General features: G+C 43.3%; 1 protein-coding gene across 1 annotated transcript in view; it reads right to left on the bottom strand.

Annotated features, from left to right (window-relative positions):
* Positions 1 to 491: 491 nt before the first annotated feature.
* The window catches only part of LOC126336237 (uncharacterized), a 97,642-nt gene continuing 76,051 nt past the window's right edge, over positions 492 to 22,082 (bottom strand). Inside the window, exons 4-5 of the mRNA XM_049999727.1 lie at positions 1,668 to 1,836; positions 492 to 628 (exon numbers count right to left, since the gene is read on the bottom strand). Of these exons, the coding sequence (XP_049855684.1) occupies positions 594 to 628; positions 1,668 to 1,836 (204 nt within the window). The 3' untranslated portion in view covers positions 492 to 593. The remainder of the gene's footprint in view (positions 629 to 1,667; positions 1,837 to 22,082) is intronic.

The following is a 22,082-nucleotide window of genomic DNA, read 5'->3' as shown; positions in this document are numbered from 1 at the left end:
AAACAATATGCTGTCTATTAAGCTATTTAAATGGTGTGAGCAACAAGAAAGAAAAGAAAAGCGTCTCGTCTCAGGACGGGTGAGGTAGGCGAGAAATAAGGTAAACTTCGATAACACTTTTAATAAGTAGCATTCAGATACATTTCATCACATAAATGGATCTTATTTGAAAAAACTTAGTAATGTAGCAGAATATATGCACCTGTAGAATTATTCCATGAAATTTCAAGCAAACAGCTGGATTTAGTAGCTTTTTGACATTCTTCGTAGGCAGCACTGCTCATTTGCTTGTTTGCTAATGGTATACCCGCTAGAGGTGTTTGCAGAAGGTGTTGTTGAACTCTGAATTAGACGTTGAAATTTCAGCTTTCTATCAGTAAGACGATAGTTACATCAATAACGTGTCTGTAGGTGCCTGGTATTAGTTTTGAGGACAAAACCAGATGATTGTTTTCACAGCAACAATACGAACAGCGTGTATGCCAAACGAACGTTTATTTTCTGTACAAACATCTCATATTAGTTGGGCAGTAGCGTGTACGTGTCCGTTTGCGCGTGCGACTTAATTTTTATGATCGTGTTTCCATGTGTTTTCATCCGTTGTTCGGCGTACCGCTCATCTTGTCAGCTGTAAATAAAAAGTTTCTTGTTATAAATTTGTGAATCGTTGTACTATTATACCAGAAGACACGGTGAAAAGTCTAAAATGCTTGTCTGACAATCTTAACTGTTGTTCTATCTCCCTTTGTCTTTTACACAATCTCCTCGCCGTATGTGCACTTCTGTACAGCAAGCCCCTTCAGTATGTCTGTCGAAGATTAGCCAGACTCATGTCGGTATACTACGAGTCATAAGTTCCAGTTACTCTGTATTATTCTACAATGATGTAATGGGAGATTATGCCGACATGAAGGAATGGAATGGAAGATGTGGAATTAACTTCGCGTGTGTCCCAGGGAAGTGTGTGGGAACACTTGCTGTTCATGTTGTATATTAATGACCTTGTGGACAATATTAATAGTAATATCAGACTTTTTGCAGATGATACAGTTATCTTTAATGAAGTACTGTCTAAAAGAAGTTGCATAAATATTCGGTCAGAAATCGATAAGATTTCAAAGTGGTGCAAAGTCTGCCAATTTCCTTCAAATGTTCAGAAACGTAAAATTGTGCACTTCTCAAAATGGAAGAACAAGGTGTCCTATGACTATAGTATCAATGAGCCACTGTTCGAATCGGCAAACTCATACAAATACCTGGGTGTAACACTTGTACGGATATGAAGTGGAATGATCACATAGGCTCATTCGCGGGGAAAGCTACAGATCTATCAAAACATGTAATATACAATATATTTACAAAATAACGCCAACCAAATAGAAAAAAATTTTCTCTGCGGTACAAGATGATCGTAGACTTGAAAAACTACTACAGTCAGATAAATCAATGTATAACAGCGTATCGGAAACAAGATCGTCGAATTTTAATGTGAGGCTAAAGAGGCAGAGGGTGACTTTTTTCTACTTAAAGGAGTTGAACAAAATTGTCGAATACACAGGTAAAGAAACAAAAAAAGAGAAGACTAAACATCGCCTGAAGTACGTCAGCTAAACTTAAAAGGTAAATTATATCAATAAATGACAATTATTCCAGTTTGAGCTACTCACCTGGCACCACAGAGGCGTCTTCCTTGACATAGGTGATGAACTGAAGACAACCGAGGTCAACATCATCTTTGGACTGTATCGCCATAAGTTTGTAGCAACCAAACATCAGAGCATCCATCTTTTTCAGTTTGAACCCCGTAGGTCTGAAGTTTTCTATGTGGTAGGTACCCTGCGAACAGCGACAGTGTAGAACTTACATTGTCTATTCCATTCCTCATTAGGTGAGGGGTGGCTACGATATAAAACGCTATCGCCTGCTTCTGCTACCGAAACTGTTAGATGCAGATTCATTTGCCAGTAAGTAAACAATGCACATCGATACACAACGATTTACAAACATATGAAACTGATGTATGCATACCGTATTTGCACAAGTAGAACTTAAAAAATAAATACACTCTGAGACAAAAAAGAAAAACGACGCACTGCAAAGGAATTATCCGAATGGGACGGAAACCGGTATATGTGACGTAAACGTAAAGACAAACAAATGATTAAATTTTCACACAAATTTTAATGATTTATTCAAGAGAAAGAGCTTCACAAACTGAGCAAGTGAATAACACGATGATCCACCTCTGGGCGTTATGCAAGCATTGGCTGATAGACTTGTTGGATATCCTCTTGACGGATATCGTGGCAATTCTGGCCAAGTGGCACGTTAGGTCGTCAAAATCCCGAGCTGGCTGGATGGCCCTGCCGATAACGCTCCAAACATTCTCAATTGGGGAGAGATCCGGCGACCTAGCTGGCCGTGGTAGGGTTTGGCAAGCACGGAGACAAGCAGCAGAAACTGTCGCTGCGGTCAGGCGGGCATTGTCCTGCTGAAGTGTAAGCGCAGGATGTCTTGCCAAGAAGGGCAACAAACAATATCGCTGACGTACCGCTGTGCCGTAAGGATGCTGCAGATGACGACCAAGGAGATCCTGCTGTGATATTGAATGTCACCCCAAACAGTCGCTCCTGGTTGTCGGGCCATATGGTAGGCCACAGTCAGGTCGGTAAGCCACTGTTGTCTGGGACGCGTCCAGAGACGTCTTCACTGGTCATCACGGCTTCGTCCGAAGCGGGACTCATCAGTGAATACAATTTTGCTTCAGTTAACGAGAATCCAGGCCTCTCTGAGAGAGACCAGCCCATCACCCTGAAGACTGCTCGTATCAGCGAGTCGAGGGACGGCAGTTACTGCGATCCCCCGGAGCGATGGTGGTTAATCAGCGTGCCAACGGCTATCTGAGACCTACAGAGTCCGTTGTGTTGACAGAGACCAAAGTCTTCCCATCAACGATGGTGAGGATGAGGCAGCAGCAGCAGCTCTCTGCAGCAGAGCTTCTCTGATCTATTTGGAGATAGCATATTACATCTACATCTACATACATACTCCGCAATCCACCATGCGGTGCGTGGCGGAGGGTACCTCGTACCACAACTAGCATCCCCTCTCCCTGTTCCACTCCCAAACAGAACGAGGGAAAAATGACTGCCTATATGCCTCTGTACGAGCCCTAATCTCTCTTATCTTATCTTTGTAGTCTTTCCGCGAAATATAAGTTGGCGGCAGTAAAATTGTACTGCAGTCAGCCTCAAATGCTGGTTCTCTAAATTTCCTCACTAGCGATTCACGAAAAGAACTCCTCCTTTCCTCCAGAGACTCCCACCCGAGTTCCTGAAGCATTTCCGTAACACTCGCGTGACGATCAAACCTACCAGTAACAAATCTAGCAGCCCGCCTCTGAATTTTTTCTATGTCCTCCCTCAATCCGACCTTATAGGGATCCCAAACGATCGAGCAGTACTCAAGAATAGGTCTTATTAGTGTTTTATAAGCGGTCTCCTTTACAGGTGAACCACATCTTCCCTAAATTCTACCAATGAACCGAAGACGACTATTCGCCTTCCCCACAACTGCCATTACATGCTTGTCCCACTTCATATCGCTCTGCAATGTTACGCCCAAATATTTAATCGACGTGACTGTGTCAAGCGCTACACTACTAATGGAGTATTCAAACATTACGGGATTCTTTTTCCTATTCATCTGCAGTAATTTACATTTATCTATATTTAGAGTTAGCTGCCATTCTTTACACCAAGCACAAATCCTGTCCAAGTCATCTTGTATCCTCCTACAGTCACTCAACGACGACACCTTTCCGTACACCACAACATCGTCAGCAAACAGCCGCACATTGCTATCCACCCTGTCCAAAAGATCATTTATGTAGACAGAAAACAACAGTAGACCTACCACACTTCCCTGGGGTTCACCAGATGATACCCTCATCTCCGATGAACACTCACCATCGAGGACAACGTACTGGGTTCTATTACTTAAGAAGTCTTCGAGCCACTCACATATTTGGGAACCAATCACATATGCTCGTACCTTAGTTAGGAGTCTGCAGTGGGGCACCGAGTCAAACGCTTTCCGGAAGTCAAGGAATATGGCGTCCTCTGATATCCTTCATCCATAGTTCGCAAGATATCATGTGAAAAAAGGGAGAGTTGCGTTTCCCAGGAGCGATGCTTTCTAAAGCCGTGCTGATGCATGGACAGCAACTTCTCTGTCTCAAGTACTAGTGTAGTAACGCGACGTAGATAGCGACATACTCAGTTCACGTTAGAGGGGAAGAAGAATTTTTGATCATCCGTTTCTTGGTACATGAGATGCTGCAAACGGGAGTGACACGGCGAAAGGGTGAAGCTGAGATTTTTCAGGTCAGTACGGCAGGACTTGGGTGTTAGGCTAAGCAGGTACATATGGTGACACTAGAGAAATGAGACTCTGTGTTGGCTTACTGGTCGGCTTTTTATTGCCTCTTCACATATTTGCAATGAACATGCTGAAGAGTACATATACTAGTCCATAGCTTCAGGGAGAGTAAAGCATAGATGTGGCAAATTGTCAGAACAAAAGGCCACCCTGTGGTATGGTACTACAGACCACAAATCATGGAATTGTCAGATTCTATTGTTCTAATCAAACCCTTAGGTTGAAGTACCTGTCACAGTGAAAGTGACTTACAGACACAGGTATAGGAAGACAAACGTGTGATGGAAACCAATGTTCCTAGTCCAGAGGCTTTTGCAAGTCCTTCTTAGACTACAAGATTAATTGAGTTCAGTGCTCACTCACATCACATCTGCTGTAGGCGCTTTCAGCGGAGCTGCTGTTGCTGGATCTCTTCCATTCATTGGAACTGTCAAACACTGCCTTGCTTGGCGTATGAGTGGCTCTATAAACGGTGTTTGGTGCTGCTTGCTTACAGATGGGAAGAGGCTGCGTCGCTTTTTGCCTTCAATTCGCAATCAGTGAGCGTAAGTCATCTCACTATGCCACGAATGGTGTGTCACCTCAGTGCTAGTTGCCGCAAAACTGAACTCTAACTGCGCTGTAACTGTGTAAGTCAGAGCAGAATTAAATGTTGATCTATTCCAGTGACGTTATTCTTCTGCAGGGATGACCGAAGGTGCCCTGGATTTCGGAACTCATCAACACTCTCAGTCGCTACAGTGCGTCACAAGTTTGCTCAAAAAATGGCTGTTAGCACTATGGAACTTAACATCTGAGCTCATCAGTCCAGTAGACTTTGTTAGAACTACTTAAACCTAACTAACCTAAGGACATCACACACACCCATACCCGAGGCAGCCGCGTGGTTTCAAACTGAAGTGCCCAGAACCGCCCGGCCACATCGGCCGGCCACAATTTTGCCTTTCAGGCGCTCTTTTCTGCTGTGTCAGAAATTGAACAATTATTCTTGCTTCAGACCAGAGCTTTCTTGCGATATTTTACGCAGTCGACATTGTGAGAATGTCCTTCTGTGTGATGATGTCATTTTGTTACGTTGCTTGTCTGAGGGCACAGCCGGTCTGTGGTGCTGCAATAGTTTCCATGTTTGTTGTTACTCTAGCTGCGCTTCCCTCTCGCTGGCATTTTACCTGGCTGTTGACCTATTCTGTTTAGTCTCTGGCGTTCCCGGGGAAGAACTTCAGTAATATTTTAATGTCCGCCCGAAATATTATTCTGGGGGGCAACGATGCTCCCGTCAACCTCATTCCAATGATTCGATATTTTTCAGAGTCTGGAAGATGGCAATAAGCTGCATGTGCAATTTCTCTGTGTCGTGCTGTCCACCTGAAAAGTACCATCATCGCCATATGTACCCAACAGCCATAAAGTACTCGTACTGTTCTTCACGTGTAGAACTAGTTTTCTCTGTACTGAAACCACTGAAAATAAACTCTCAAATGGATGCAGTTGTAATCAGTATATCCCAGTGGCTTGCAAATAGTGAAGTATCAGTTTCGTAGCGTTCGACCAAGATGCTCATGGTTTAACACTTCCCATTCGCGTCATTGTAATTGAATACAAGATTGCATATTCTTAAACACACGTTGTAGCTTTTTCTAACGAATGCCAGGAACACTTATTTCTGTTTCGGGAGCAGCGTGAGGGTGAGTTTTGTAAACAGCGTCCTTAATGTATCCCTAAATGAAAAATTTGTGTGGATAAATCAGGAGACAGAGATAGACCACAACTCCTTCGAAATTAATTGTCCGTGAAAACAATGACACAAGAATGCCATTGCCATAGCATTTTACTGCTGAAACTAGGAGTACTACAGCTGATCTCCAGGTTAAATATTTAGAAAATTAATGCGCCATCTGTAAGCAGCGCTACTGTCCATCGTGCCACGAAAGAATGTAATGAAGTTTACTCCTACCTGAAATTACACACCAAACATCCCCTGTTTGTGCATCCAGAGGGGACTTGCACTACTAATGAGGATTTTCTGTGGCACAAATGCGTGTATCCTGTACATTCACATGTACATCGATGTGAGACCATTCATCGTCAGGTCAAACCCAAGCATAAGAACCCTCCCATCTGGCGTTACCAGCCACACAAACCGCTGACAGAAAGCTACACGTTTTCCAGTCTCTTCACGAACAGAACGATTCAGACACTTTTGCAGTGCCATGTTGGCACTGCTGATGAAGAGACCATACCTGCTAGATAAATGTCTCGTAGATAGATTCTGTGCGACTCAGAGAATATGTAGCTTGCGACATCAGTGCGTTGCTGTGTCTATAATACAAGAGAGAACCACTTCTAGAAGGATAATACTTTCCCATAAACTTCCAGCGCAACCATGCTAGTTTGCCAAGATTTTCGTCAGCTCGTATGGCAATCGGAACACAGTAACTGTCACTTATTAGGAGTATGTGCAATATAGCGCAGAAGTGATTCGGTTTGTGTATCCAGCAAAATCCTTTGACCTATTGAGTCAAAGTCGGAAGTAGAACGGAATACTAAATACCATCACGATATCAAATGCTTTTCATCGACTCTACACATGTTAGCAGAACTACACTGCATTGGACCAAGCTTTATAAATTGTTGATGTTGTTGTCTTGGACAAACTGCATATGCATGTGCGACTCTGTGATTGCGCCAGAGTGCTTGTAGGAAAAGTCCTTGACCCCATATTAATGAGTTTTAAGGAATTTGTTGACGTTTGCCTGCATGACGAACTGATATACCTTGTCGTTTTTCTTTCAGCACGCTCAAAAGTGGGTCCCAAGTCTTACTTAACTGGAAACTGCTGCATTTATTTATCACAAAATGTTTGATCAGGGGAACAACTACATTTGAGGAACATATTGGTGGAATAAAACTTCCGTTTCAGTTGCCAGTAATTTATTTATTGCACGAACGGTTTCGAAGCCTATAACTTCATCTTCGAGAGACACCAAATAATTATGGAGACATAAATTTGTGATGGTCGGATCAGTCAGAGATGGAGGGGGGGGGGGGGGGGAGGCGACTAGTACACTAGAGCCACTAGTCAGTCCCGTGTAGTGCTGTCGAGGCGGGCGCCGTGGTTGCTGGTCCTACACACTGACTGGCCCGACTGCTGTCTTCATAATTATTTAGTGGCACCTGAAGAAGAAGCTTTAGGCTTCGAAACCGCTGGTGTAATAAATAAATTACTGGCAACTGAAACGGAATTTTTATTCCACCAATATGTTCCTCCGATGTGGGCGTTCAATTGCTCAAGTATTTTGTGACAAACAAAGACAGCGGTTTCCAGTTCAGTAAGACTTGGCACCCGCTTTTGATCGTGCTCAAAGCACAACGACAAGCTACGCGTAGATCCACTCACTCCACTAACGAACTGACGCACCTCTTCCGCATCTTCAGCGTCCTAACTCCGTGGTGGCGGCATAAACGCTGAGGTCCATGGTTCATGTCCTCACTAGGCATTTCCCCTCCACATCTTCAGTGGTAGTAGTATCTGGTTCTGCTGGCCCGAACTGACAACGAAAGAGGAAGGGGTATATGACATGGAGCCCAGTAGAAGACAATTAGCCAATAGGTTCGCCTGTTGATGGCAACAAGTCTGCTTGACGAAATATCGCATTATTATGCTCTCGGCTGAATACTGGAGGACATTTCATAGTACCATGACTCCGTTCCATCAAATCTGCTATCACAGCTTTCTCCTTCTGTACGGCTACAAAGCATTTACTTGTCTTCCTCGGCCAGATATTTATGTGCCCCATTACAGCAACAGCATACTCAACCAACGAGACGTTAATTTTTTTATGTGTTGCCAAGTTACTACTGCTTATTTTATTTTTTATTATAATTTTGAGTTTTCCTCATTACAGAGGCTTATCTCCAACATAATAATTTACTTGGAAATTACAATATAAACAATAACCGTTCTTAAACTACACTCCTGGAAATGGAAAAAAGAACACATTGACACCGGTGTGTCAGACCCACCATACTTGCTCCGGACACTGCGAGAGGGCTGTACAAGCAATGATCACACGCACAGCACAGCGGACACGCCAGGAACCGCGGTGTTGGCCGTCGAATGGCGTTAGCTGCGCAGCATTTGTGCACCGCCGCCGTCAGTGGCAGCCAGTTTGCCGTGGCATACGGAGCTCCATCGCAGTCTTTAACACTGATAGCATGCCGCGACAGCGTGGACGTGAACCGTATGTGCAGTTGACGGACTTTGAGCGAGGGCGTATAGTGGGCATGCGGGAGGCCGGGTGGACGTACCGCCGAATTGCTCAACACGTGGGGCGTGAGGTCTCCACAGTACATCGATGTTGTCGCCAGTGGTCGGCGGAAGGTGCACGTGCCCGTCGACCTGGGACCGGACCGCAGCGGTGCACGGATGCACGCCAAGACCGTAGGATCCTACGCAGTGCCGTAGGGGACCGCACCGCCACTTCCCAGCAAATTAGGGACACTGTTGCTCCTGGGGTATCGGCGAGGACCATTCGCAACCGTCTCCATGAAGCTGGGCTACGGTCCCGCACACCGTTAGGCCGTCTTCCGCTCACACCCCAACATCGTGCAGCCCGCCTCCAGTGGTGTCGCGACAGGCGTGAATGGAGGGATGAATGGAGACGTGTCGTCTTCAGCGATGAGAGTCGCTTCTGCCTTGGTGCCAATGATGGTCGTATGCGTGTTTGGCGCCGTGATGGTGAGCGCCACAATCAGGACTGCATACGACCGAGGCACACAGGGCGTGGGGAGCGATCTCCTACACTGGCCGTACACCTCTGGTGATCTTCGAGAGTACAATGAATAGTGCACGGTACATCCAAACCGTCATCGAACCCATCGTTCTACCATTCCTAGACCGGCAAGGGAACTTGCTGTTCCAACAGAACAATGCACGTCCGCATGTATCCCGTGCCACCCAACGTGCTCTACAAGGTGTAAGTCAACTACCCTGGCCAGCAAGATCTCCGGATCTGTCCCCCATTGAGCATGTTTGGGACTGGATGAAGCGTCGTCTCACGCGGTCTGCACGTCCAGCACGAACGCTGGTCCAACTGTGGCGCCAGGTGGAAATGGCATGGCAAGCCATTCCACAGGACGACATCCAGCATCTCTACGATCGTCTCCATGGGAGAATAGCATCCTGCATTGCTGCGAAAGGTGGATATATACTGTACTAGTGCCGACATTGTGCATGCTCTGTTGCCTGTGTCTATGTGCCTGTGGTTCTGTCAGTGTGATCATGTGATGTATCTGACCCCAGGAATGTGTCAATAAAGTTTCCCCTTCCTGGGACAATGAATTCACGGTGTTCTTATTTCAATTTCCAGGAGTGTATATTCTCAAAATATTTCTCCAGGTGTTTCGATCTTGTGTGTCTTCTTCCTCTGCGCCCATTCTCCTCCTTGTGTGCTGTACATTTTGGATCCAGGTGGTCATAGGGCGTCCTCTTCTTCTTCTCCCCTCCTGTTCCCACTCCAGTATCAATTTTGGTATTCTGGTTTTCTCCATTCGTCGTACATGTCCGTACCACTGTAATTTCTTCCTACCTATTACATCATATATTCTTTCTTTTATTTCCATTCTCCTTATTTTCGGAAATACTCTTCCCATTCCTTTTGTGTTATCAATTGGAGATTAGTTATGCTTTTTGTATCCTGTCGAAGCCCTTTCAATACTGACCATGCTTCTTTTGCTCTCCCAAATCCTAATTCGCTATTCACCTTGGCACATTTTCTCTCCCATGCTTCATTTTTTGCCATCCTTATTTTTTTCATCACTTCATTCTTCTTTTCATTGTATATTGATCTTGTTTCTTCTGACTTATCATTCAACCACTGAAGGAACGCATTTCGTTTTTCTCTAACGAGGACCTCTAGTTCCTCTGACCACCACTCTGCTGCACGGTCGTGGTTGCTATCTTTTTTACCCAACACCTCTGTTGCTATGATTTTCACATTAGCTTTTATATAGTCATATATTTCCTCTGTATTTCCTTCAAATGATTCAACCAGTTTCCTTTCCATCCTGGCTGCAAAGAGTGTTCTGATACTTTCTTCTTGCAGGCTGTCAATATTAAAAGGCAAATTTTCATCTTTCTCAGTCTGGTTCGTTTTATTTATGTTATTTGTACCACTCCTTGCATTCTTCCATGGCCAGAAAGACTTCATTTTAACTAGATAGTGGTCTGATCCACACTGGGCTCCTCTATAAGATCTCACGTCTACTGCTTTGAAACTACTTGTTTGCCTAATGGTAATATAATCTATTATAGAACTAAGTTCTTTGGTGTTCTTTTGCCAAGTATATTTATGAATGTCCTTATGTTTGAAAAATGTGTTGGTAATTTTTAGATCAAATGGTTCACAAATTGAAATCAATCGTTCCCCATTGTCATAATATTCATCCTCTCCATGTTTTCCTACTACTCTACAAGATTCTCTAATTCCTACCCTTCCATTCAGATCTCCCATGATAATCAGTTCCTTTCTCCTTGGGATTTTTTCAATAGTCTCCCTGAGGGTGTCCCAAAATGTATCCTTCTCCTTATCTTTTGTGTCGTTCGTGGGTGCATCTACGCCAATATTCACAACTTCCCTAGCACATAATGTCATATCAACAGTTATAATACGTTGATTGATGAATGTCCAATTTGTGATTCTTTCTTTCCATGATTTCTTTATCATAATGGAGACTCCTGTTTTGGCTCTTACTGATTTTGATACCCCACTCCAGATATGTACATAATTATCCAGTTCTTCTTCTCCTTGGCCTTTCTTCTTTGTTTCAGAGAGTACGACCACATCCATGTTGAACATGTCAAGTTCTGCAGGTAGTAAATTTATTTTAGTGGAAATACCTTGCACATTCTAGCATCCAAACATAATTTTCCGTTTCTCATCGCCAGTTCGTCGTCCAAAGTTCCAATTTTTCCGAGGCATATTATTAGGTTTTTTAGCATTTTTATGTTTTTATGCGAGTGAGGAGCTGGCCCACTGCACAACCCCCAACCCGGAGGACCAGGTAATTTTTACTCAAGGTTTTCTTGCTTTGGCCTTTGATAAGCCAATATCATACTACAAGGCAGCAGTTGCTAGTTTTGGTCCACCCCGGGTATTTTCTTTCCCCGGTACTCACCATATCTGGTGAGCATTCCCCTATCCGACACCTGGGGAGGCGCCCGATGGGAGACCAGCAAACTCCACACGGGTGCTTATTTTATGATCCTTTAATTAGTGGAGATCACATAACGGCTATCTGCCTTTGGAGCTGTCAGGCACATTTTCTCTCTGTGTCGGGACGTATTTATAAATTCATTTCTTCAATTTGTAAATGGATTCAACTCAAATGTACTGTGCTCATCAGATGTTTCACGCGACGCCCACTGTCAATTTAAAACACAGATTTGTTAATTATCACAAATAAAATTTATCTTGAAGCGGAAATTTATGTAGCCATTTTGTAGAACGATTCCAATTTAGTCTACTGCGATGTTCATTTTAATGATCTATGCTAAGAGGGACAGCAAACCAAGAAGAATCACCAATACTCCAGCAGCAATTTATGTAGCACTGAGGCACCTACAAAGGGCGATCAAAAAATTTCCGTTCGAAAACCGTTCAGTCCAGAATAGGTGTGCCAATCAGTAAAATTCGCCATGAGCATTAACGCCGTTATCCACCAGCGCATAGGGTTGCACATACCCGTCTGGTAAAACCCCGCGTCCTGCTGCTTTAGAAAATCTGCAATTGCATGCTACCCATTCTCGTCCGTCAGGAATCGTCTAGAATAAGATTTTCACTCTGCAGCGGAGTGTGCGCTGATATGAAACTTCCTGGCAGATTAAAACTGTGTGCAGTACCAAGACTCGAACTCGGGACCGGGAACAATATCCTTTCTGTCAGGAGTGCTAGTTCTGCAAGGTTCGCAGGAGAGCTTCTGTAAAGTTTGGAAGGTAGGAGACGAGGTACTGGCCGAAGTAAGGCTGTGAGGAGGGGGCGTGAGTCGTGCTTGAGTAGCTCAGGTGGTAGAGCACTTGCCCGTGAAAGTCATAGGTCTCGAGTTCGAGTCTCTGTCCGGCACACAGTTTTAATCTGCCAGGAAGTTTCAGGAATCGTCTACCCTTCAAGGCCTTTTTTGAGGGATCAGAGACCTGATGATCGTATGGGTAGACATAAGGACTATAGGGCAGGCGCTGGTGTGTCTCCGATTCGATTTGGCGTTACTCCTGAATTACATTTGCTATACGGGGACGTGTATTATCATGAAGCAGCAGCACCCCATAAGGAACTTGGCGCTCCATTCCACAACGGCAGTCTTCGACAGACAGGGTGTCCCATACACATTCCTCATTCTCCGATGGTTGTCTACTGGTGTTTGCTCTTCGCCTACCAAGAAAAGAATAATAGCACTTTGGTCCTGTTCGGACGCAATTGGTAATAACGTCGCCATAGTTCACGTTTCCGCATTTACCGCACACGTGACCGAAAGTCACGAATGCCACACTAATCCCTTGCCTACATGACGGTGCTTATATACCCACGTCGGATTAGCTCTACGAGGCATACAAGCTGCAGCAATGCTCTCAATCGGAAATTTTTTATCATCCCTTATATGCCTACTCCTTCAACTATACTCTTCAAATCACTGTGAACTGTGGAATGTACTTGATCTGAACTATTTATTAGGGCTTTCCCGGCCTATTCGCTTGTGGGACATGTAAAGAAAGATTGCGTAAACAACTCTGTGTGCACTTTGAGGCGTAGCGCCATATACCGATCCTGCCTTGGAGGCGGGTAAGTGGGAGATGTGTCTCAGAGCTGGGTGGTGACAGACGGTGATGCGAGACTGGACGCGCACGTAGTTTATGTATCAGCCGATAGAGGACAGTATTGGATATGGGACTGTGATTATTTTCGATTGTGCCCACTAGAGTGGACTGAAGTAATAGAATTTTTTTCATAAACTGTTCTAGCATTTTCATAAAGTGTTAATATGTCTTTTTGTGTATGTAAAATGCTGTAAATGTGTTTTAGCAGTATGAACGATGCGTGAGTGTGGTTTAAGATTAATATGAAGATAATTGTTTAACGAGTTATGTAGTGGGATTTAGTGTGGTAACATTTCGAAGAAGTATGGATGTGGACAAAGAGGATTTTTGTAGAACAGATTTGTAAAGTAAGTTTATGGTAAATGGAAGGTTAATTCAAGTATCAATAACAATAGTAGCTAACTTTATGCATAAACAAAACTTCAGCCTATTAGATAATTACATCGGTAAAAAGTGCAGTCGTTAGGTTTACTATTTTGCGATTGGTTATTGATGAAAAGCGCGAAGTGACGCGGGAGAATGTTGTTTTGCTATTGGCTGTTGAGTAAACTGACCAATGGTAAAGCAATATTCTTCGCGCGCCTTTCTCTGCAGGTAGAGAAAGAGTATTCTAGAGAGGAGTCGGAGCCCAGCCACGAAACAGTTCGGGCGTGTGTAGTAGTAGTTCCGATGGAAATGATAAGTTACCGGATCTAGCAGTGTTTCATACATCAAAATTGTGGTAAAGTGACGGCATAATTATTCCGTTGGATGTGTAGAAATTTCAGAATTTTAAGTGAATTTTGTGACGATAAAAGACATAAATTCCGCGTGGCGTATTAAGCAGGTCGGTGGCTAAAAACTGTGACAGCATTAGGTACCGACAGACTTAATATTTGTCGAGCATATTCAATCAAAACCAATCCGTATTTTTGTAGCTATTACATTTTCGGGAAATGCAACACCATAAACTTGGTAACGTAAGTGAAAGGGAGTGTGAGTGACTGTGTTAAGACTAGCATGGACTTGGCAGTGATACTTGTTCACCTAAGTTTCAGAATATATTAATTAAGGACAAAATTTCCAACCTTTCATTTCATGTGAAACCTTTCTCCCGAAACGTAGATTAGTGACTTTAATTGCAGCCTGGTTCACGTCGAAGTACAGTACGTTTCGCTCGGCTCCCCTACTGATGATCTGCTGAGACAATGTTCACAGGTAGGTGCAGGTTCGTCGTAAAGGGACGGAAGGAACCGCGGCACCGCAGCTTCGTACGCCGTTCCACTCTTTTGGCAATAAAACCCTATTTTTCAACATAGTATCGGTTCAATCGTACGGCCTTAGGTCACCTTTCTGGGAGAGTTATAGGTCCCGTGGTACCACTCTACTGGTCGATGTAGGATCTAATGTCTTGCCGCATCAGTAACCTCCCCATTATCCACGTACTGCTTTCCGCGGAGTGTATTCCTCATTGGGCCAAACAAGTGAAAATGGGAAGGTTCGAGATCCGGGCTGTAGGGTATATACGACCAGGAATAGTTGAATGACATTTTGTGAGCTCTCAGGAGCGCAGTCTTGTGTGGGGCTTTGCAGTGTCATGGAGAAGTTCATTTGCATTTTTATGGCGACTAACACGACGAAGTCATTTCTTCAGTACACTTCAGAATTGGTCGTTTTACCGTGATGGAGCGTATCAAACACAATAACCCTTTCAGAGTCCCATAAGACAGTCACCATGACTCTACCGGCTGAGTGAGAGGCTTTGAACATTTGTGCGGTGCCACTCCATGGAATACCGTTGTGTTTCCAGCTAGAAGTAATCGACCCAAATTTCATCGCCTGTGACGATATTCGACAAAAATTGTCACGATCAACCTCGTAACGCGCAAGCAATTCCGCATAGATGGTCCTTCGCTGGTCTTTATGGTGTTCTGTTAGACAACGAGGATCCTAAGGGGCGCACTGTTTTGGCGACAGACGCCTCAACCAACGACTCACCTCGCTTTTGTTCACTGCCAGGTTTCCATAGACATTCTGTAAGGGTATATGAATATCTATGATACTCTGGTTTTCCGCTAAAAGAAACTCAATGATAGCTCTCTGCTTCGAGCGCACCTTCGTTGCAGCGCCATTTTGACGGCTGCATACAGCGCCGCCGCGTATCAGAACTTCATGAAACTCCAGTGACTGAAGTGGGAATATTCCGCGGTGTCCCACAGCAAATATCGCATTTTTAAACGGAAAATGGGCGAGAAAAAATGTTTTGCATTGCTTATTGAACGCCCCTCAATTGGTTATTGAAACTTTCTAAGCAAACTTCTACGGTATAGATAGCTTCTACCTTCATCTGTCTCCCAGTTCAGGTTTATCATCATCCCCGTCACACTCTGCCAATATTCAGATTTTCAGGCAAACCTGTGACCATTCGGATTGCCCTCCTTTCCATACGTCCAATATCCGCTATTATTCCTATTTCTTATGGCTCCGAAGAACGTGAACAATCTTGTAGGGTGGTTGTCGCTGTTTCATTATCCAGCTATTTTCTTCTTTCCAGTATTCAACCAGTGGAAATACGCCTGCCACCTCTTCACCGTGGGCTCAGCCCAAGTGATCATTCCATCTCATATCCTTACAAATTTTTGATGGCAATTATTTGGGTGAGTTAACCGTGTCGAAATGTGACTTAATGATATTGCAGATAGGATACCACGTTTATTTCGTTTTATGATTTATACGGTTACACATTGCTGAATATTTAAAAGAAGTTCCTATTCCTTGAACCATTTTGAAATGATTTGACTGATATTTTATGCAGCAACGGTGCCAACACCCTTCCCTGGAACTTTTTGCCTCCTTCCTACCAATACGCCCTCAGTTCCCTGACAGATCTTCATTGATACACCATATGAACGTACTTTCTTTAATAAGGGCTGCTTTTTGGAAATCAATAAATACTCTATGTACCTGACTACCTGGATCCATGGCTTCCAGGATGTCATATGAGAAAAGCGCGAATTAGGTTTCGCACGATCGATGTTTTCAAAATCCATAGTGGTGATTGTAAGTCCTTACGGGACCTAACTTAAACTAACTGACGCTAAGGACAACACACATACTTCCTCCCGAGGGAGGACTCGAACCTCTGACGGGTGGAGCCGAGTGAAGCCGCGCGGCCAGGATCCACGCAGCCTGGCGTGGAGAATGACATTATGTTCGAGATACCACATTACGTCTGAGCTCATATGTTCTAACACTGTACAACTGGTGGTATACGCTATTACTGATCAGTAATTTTGTGGAGCCCTTCTGCTGCCCTTGGTGCACACAGGTGTGAACTTTGCTTTGCTCCAACTAGTGTGGGCAGTTTTTGGTTCGAGGAATCTATGTGATGCTACGGTGCATTGTATGGCGGCAGCAGACAAAGCGGCGCGGTCTGTCGAAGAGGAAGACGTGGGAAATAACTGTTTTCTAATCAGGCAAGTTCTATAGGATGCTAGTAATAACAGTTTTCTTTACTTTTTTCTACAATCCCAAAGCACAGAACCGAGTTAGGGATATGGAAAGTGAAACAGCAGACTGTTTCGCAAAAAAGTCTTGGAAGTGATAGTGCACTAGATTGTGGTAGTGCTGTGGCCACGTGGTTCGCTCTTGGTCGTGCGAGTTAAAGAAGCTGAAAATACGAACGGCTGGGACTGGGCCCAGGGCACCTCAGTGCAAGGAGCTGCCCCTAGCCATTGGCCGGCAAGCACCCACGCCCCAAACTGAGCTTGAGGTCGTGCACGCCCGCTGATCGCTTCGCGGAGCACGTAACTCAAACGGCACTCGCGACCACATGCAGGCCATAGCCCGACGTGTCACAGACGGCCTCAAGTTCAGTCGATAACAGATACTGGCACCGAAAGGTCGCAGATTTATTGACGGAAATGGAAAATCTGACACCATGAACACCTTGAACGAATGCTACCAAACTGTATTTTAAAGCCCTCTTGAATATGTTCATCAAGATTTTATTCTTATTCCAGTTTTTCAGTGGAGAATAAAGCTATTACTACAGACGAAAAATAGCGTTAATACGAGGTAGCTATTGTGTGTGTCCAACTCAGCAACGGCTTCCGTGACTGAATTGCTAACTTGCCCAAAGCTCTTCTCGGTGTGGTTATTGTTCTTTGTTTTGCTCTTATTAAATAAGATTCGCATCAGCGAAAGGTTATTTCCTACCTGTACAGAATTCAGACTGTATTTATAAGAGTGATAAGATATGACAGGGAATTAGTGTTTGAAATGGGAGTGAGACGGGGCTGCAGCCTGATCCTGATATGATTCAATCTGTACATTCAACAGGCTGCGAAGGAATCTGAGGATAAATCTGGAAAAGATTTCTGGGAATAGAAACAGAAATTTTAAGCTGTGCTCATGAAAAGATTATCCAAAGCAAGTAAAGCATTTCTGGAACCGGAATTTAACAACGAATATAAATTTAAGTGTTAATAAGTGTTTTCTGAAGGTACCTGTAGGAAATGTAGTCTTGTACCTGATATGGAAGTGAAAGTGGAAAATAAACTGTTCAGATAAGAACAGAACAGAAGCTTTTCAAATGTGGTGCTACAGAACAGTACATGGGTAGACCAAATAGCAAATGAGGAGATACTGGATTGGAATGGGGAAAAAAGAAGTTTGTGGCACAATTTGGCCAACAAAAGAAATCGATTGATATGACACATCCTGAGGCTTGAAGGAATCATGAATTCAGAATAGAAGGAGGTGCTGGTGATAAAAATTCTAGAAGGAGGCCAAGTCTTGAATACAGTAAGCAGGTTCAAATGGATGTAGATTGTGGTAGGTGTGCAGAGATGAAGAGGCTTGCATAGAATTGACTAACATTGAGAGCTGTATCAAACCAGTTTTTGGACTGAGGACCACAACAATAACACGTAAGGATGAGAATTCGCTTCCAGTTCCACTCCTTCTACTCTGATCTTGGGGGAGAATGGAGGACACAGGGGAGGCTTGAGTTGTCTGGCTTGGGTATAGCGATGCAGGGCGCTGAAGTTAGAGAGAGGGATTTTGTGATGGATATTTAGTGTAGACGTTGGAATAAACGGATTTGATATGGACAGAAGCTTCTCAGGGTATAACTGTTTTGTGGTAAGATATGGGAGGTATTTCTTAATAGCAGATGTTAAATTTTTGGATCTAATTGTTTTGCAATCAGAATGAGATAGAATGAAGATGTGAAAAGTAGTAAAAGAAGAAGGAGGGTAGGGGTGGGGGCAGACTAATGTTCATTTATATGAGGTCATCAAATTAAATTTTGTATTGTGCTGGAGACTGATTCTCTATTAGTCAGCGTCAGAACTTCTTTTGAGACAGCAGAATGAAAGAGGAATTGTAGGTGGCTGAGTATATCTCGGCTGCACGTTGTCTGTTCTTCTGTGGCGCTACAGTCCAGGATGAACCTTGGCCTTCCTATCGAGCTTCCACCATCCATCACTGTCACATGCTACCCTCCTCCAGTTTCTGCATCCGAGCATCCATAGGTCTTCTTCCACTCCATCCAGCCATCTTGCTCGAGGTCGACCTCGCCCTCTTTGCCCTCCTGGATTACCAAAGAGAATCTTCTTCATCACCTCAGACTCCTCCATTCTAGCCACATGACCTGCCCATTGAATAACATTACGGATACGTAACAACTCTGTCTCATACTTTCTCAACCACTGTTTCCCTTTCATATTTTTCAACTCTTATATCAGCTATTTTGTTTCTGTCCAAGTCGTAAATAGCCTTTCGACGTCTGTATTTTATCGTTGCTTCATTCAACATTTCAAAAGCGTAGTCTAGTCAACACTGTCAACAGCTCTAAATATGCAAATGCTATAAACGTAAATTTGCTTTTTCTTAAGCTTAGATTCCAGGATGAGTCGTAGGGTCAGTATTATCTCGCGCGTCCCTACATTTCTCCAAAACCCAAAGTGACCTTACCCGAGGTCGACTTCAACCAATTTTTCCATTCTTCTATAAATAATCTTCGTCAACATTTTGCAACCTCGGCTTATTAAAATTGATAGTTTGGTAGTGTTCACGCCTGTCAGCAGCTACGTTCTTTGGAACTGGAATTTATACATTTTTCTTGGAGTCTGAGGGTATTTCACCGGTGTCATATATTCTGCACATCAGATGGATTAGTTTTGTCATGGCTGTCTCTCAATAATTCTTTAGATTAGATTAGATTTATTTTCATTCCAATTGATCCGTGGTGAGGAGGTCCTAAGGGAATAGAACACGTCAGAAAAACATTAATACATGACAAATATTCTGACGGAATGTTGTCTACTCCAGCGACCTTGTTTCCACAAAGGTCATTCTGTACTCTCTCAAATTCTTGTTCCACTGTTATACATCCCATTTCATCTTCACCTACTTTTTCCTCTGTTTCTATAATATTGTCCTCAGGTTTGTTTCTTTTGTATACGTCTTCTATGCTGTCCTTGTGCCTTTCAGCTTTCCCTTCTTTGCTTAGTACCGACTTGGCATCTGAATTCTTAATATTTCTGCATTTATTTCGTTTTCCCCCAAACGTTTCTTTGATTTTCGGACTGGTGGGATCTGTCTTTGCGCTAGTAGTTATTCAAACTTCTGTAGCTTTCATTTTTCCTCTAGTCATTTTTGCTTAGCCAATTTGCACTTTCTACCGATTTCATGTTTTAGGTCCGTATTCTCTTTTTCTGCTTCATTTGCTATATTTTTGTATTTTCTCCTTTCGTAAATTACATTCAGTATCTTCCATGTTATGTAGGGATTTCTACGAGACCTGGTCTATTTACGTATATGATCCTCTGCTACCTTCATTATTTCATCTTTCAAAACAACCTGTTCGTCTTCTATCGTGTTCCTTTCTGCTGCTTCAGTCCAAAATTGTCTAACGCTCCCTTAACCTTTCAACACCCTCTGGTTTTTCAATTCATCTACGTTCCATCTCCTTAATTTCTCGTCTTTCAACAGTTTCTTCCATAACATCCGTTCCTTCCCAAAAAACAGGCCTCTGTTTATCCTGTCCTAATGTAAAGCCCATACCTTCATTTTAAATAAAATGTTTTGTCAATCCTTCCATGCCATCCGAACCTTCCTCCGTGTCCTACAGCATTCAAATAACCCCCTTCCCCAGATCTCTTTCACGTATGCAACCTTCTCTCATGACTCTTAAACCTTTATATCCCGAAATCGTCTCCGCTTCAACACTGACTTAGGCCGTACTTTTCTCTTCTGCTTCCTCACTAAATCTCTCAACTTAATAGATCACTTAATTATCGAGGGATATTCCATCGCCGCCAAGAGTTTGAACCATGAAAATCCCATCGATGGTCCTACCATTGCCTAAGGCGTCTCCATTACAATAATCATGGTACTGCCGATTGCAAGAACTCACTAACCTACCATCAATGTACGTCTCACATTGCCTGAAACAGAGTGTAAAACTCATTTCTCCTCCATCTGGCAACGACTCCCATCCTACATACTCCGTCAAATGTAAAAACTGAAACACCACCATCCAAACCGGTATGAACAACATCTATCTGACCCATTGATATCACATTCATCCCAAATCCTCTCTGCGCCAACCTCCCAGTACTAAAGATAATTCAAGTTTTCCTGACCACCATACTCCAAAGTATCCAAAAAGTTCAATGACCACAACAACATTTACTTACATCTTGCTCCGTATAGAGCCTAACTACAGGTATCACCTATTCCCAAAACCAAGTACACTTCATCATCTCTCATCTCGACACCCTAATCCAAATCCTTGCAAGTCTTCGCCCAAACAAACCACTCCTTCAGCTTCATCATTCCATGACAGGTATACAATACTCTGTTCCATATCGTCCGTTTCCTTCCAAAAATTAAACTCTGGGTGTATGCATATGCTATCCCAATACAAAGACCAGAATTTTATCCTGAACGAAATGTTCGTTAGCCCCACCATGTCATTTGAACCTCTCTTCATGTTATACACTGTTCACACAATCCTCTTCCCATGGCCTGAAGTAGAGATGAAATTAGCCACCAAAAAGGCATATCAGTTTGCCCACAATCTCACCACAGAACTCCCTTCATCCATATCAATTTTTACGTAAGAAGGTAAAACTTTGACGAAGGACAGGTGCATCACACTGACGACAGCAGGAGAATGGTGAAAGCATGTATAAACGTAGACTTTGGATTTAGTTGTCGAATTTCTACTGAATTCTTCTGCTGCATGATTAATTTCAGTCTCATGAGTTATCCATTTTATCATGTCGTTAAAGTATCAGGCTCAGATGTCGTCGTTAGTAAGCGGCAAGCTTGGTGACACAGGACTGTGTTGTTGTTAAGTTTTAATGCAAAGAAATGACTTGCATATTAATATCAAAGATGTTCGGACGTCCTTAGAAGCATGAATTTCAGGTTCAATTTACAGACATAGAAATTCATATAAGACAGCGCGCTTATGGCTAGCGATTGTTGCGTCCCTAAACCGACCACTTCTAACATATTTAAAAGGCTGAAAACTTTGCGGAGTTATGAATCATTAAAAAAGAGCAGGAATAGGCTCAGTACTACTGCGTAGGAGCGTATTTCAAATAAATGTTTATTCCACAATAAAATGCAAAGTTCGTGTAATACCTGACCTACTCATAATATGGCTCAAACATAAGACAAGCAAAAAGAACGCATATAATAATTATAGCGTTGAATTAAAGTTCGTGTGACGAGATACAATTTCATTGCTGACTTCATTAAAACACAAAGGTTTGTT

The sequence above is a fragment of the Schistocerca gregaria genome, chromosome 2 (assembly GCF_023897955.1).
Source record: "Schistocerca gregaria isolate iqSchGreg1 chromosome 2, iqSchGreg1.2, whole genome shotgun sequence".
Taxonomy (NCBI): Eukaryota; Metazoa; Arthropoda; class Insecta; order Orthoptera; family Acrididae; genus Schistocerca; species Schistocerca gregaria.
The sequence above is the reverse complement of the archived record's forward strand: the minus strand, read 5'-3'. Positions and strand labels throughout refer to the sequence as shown.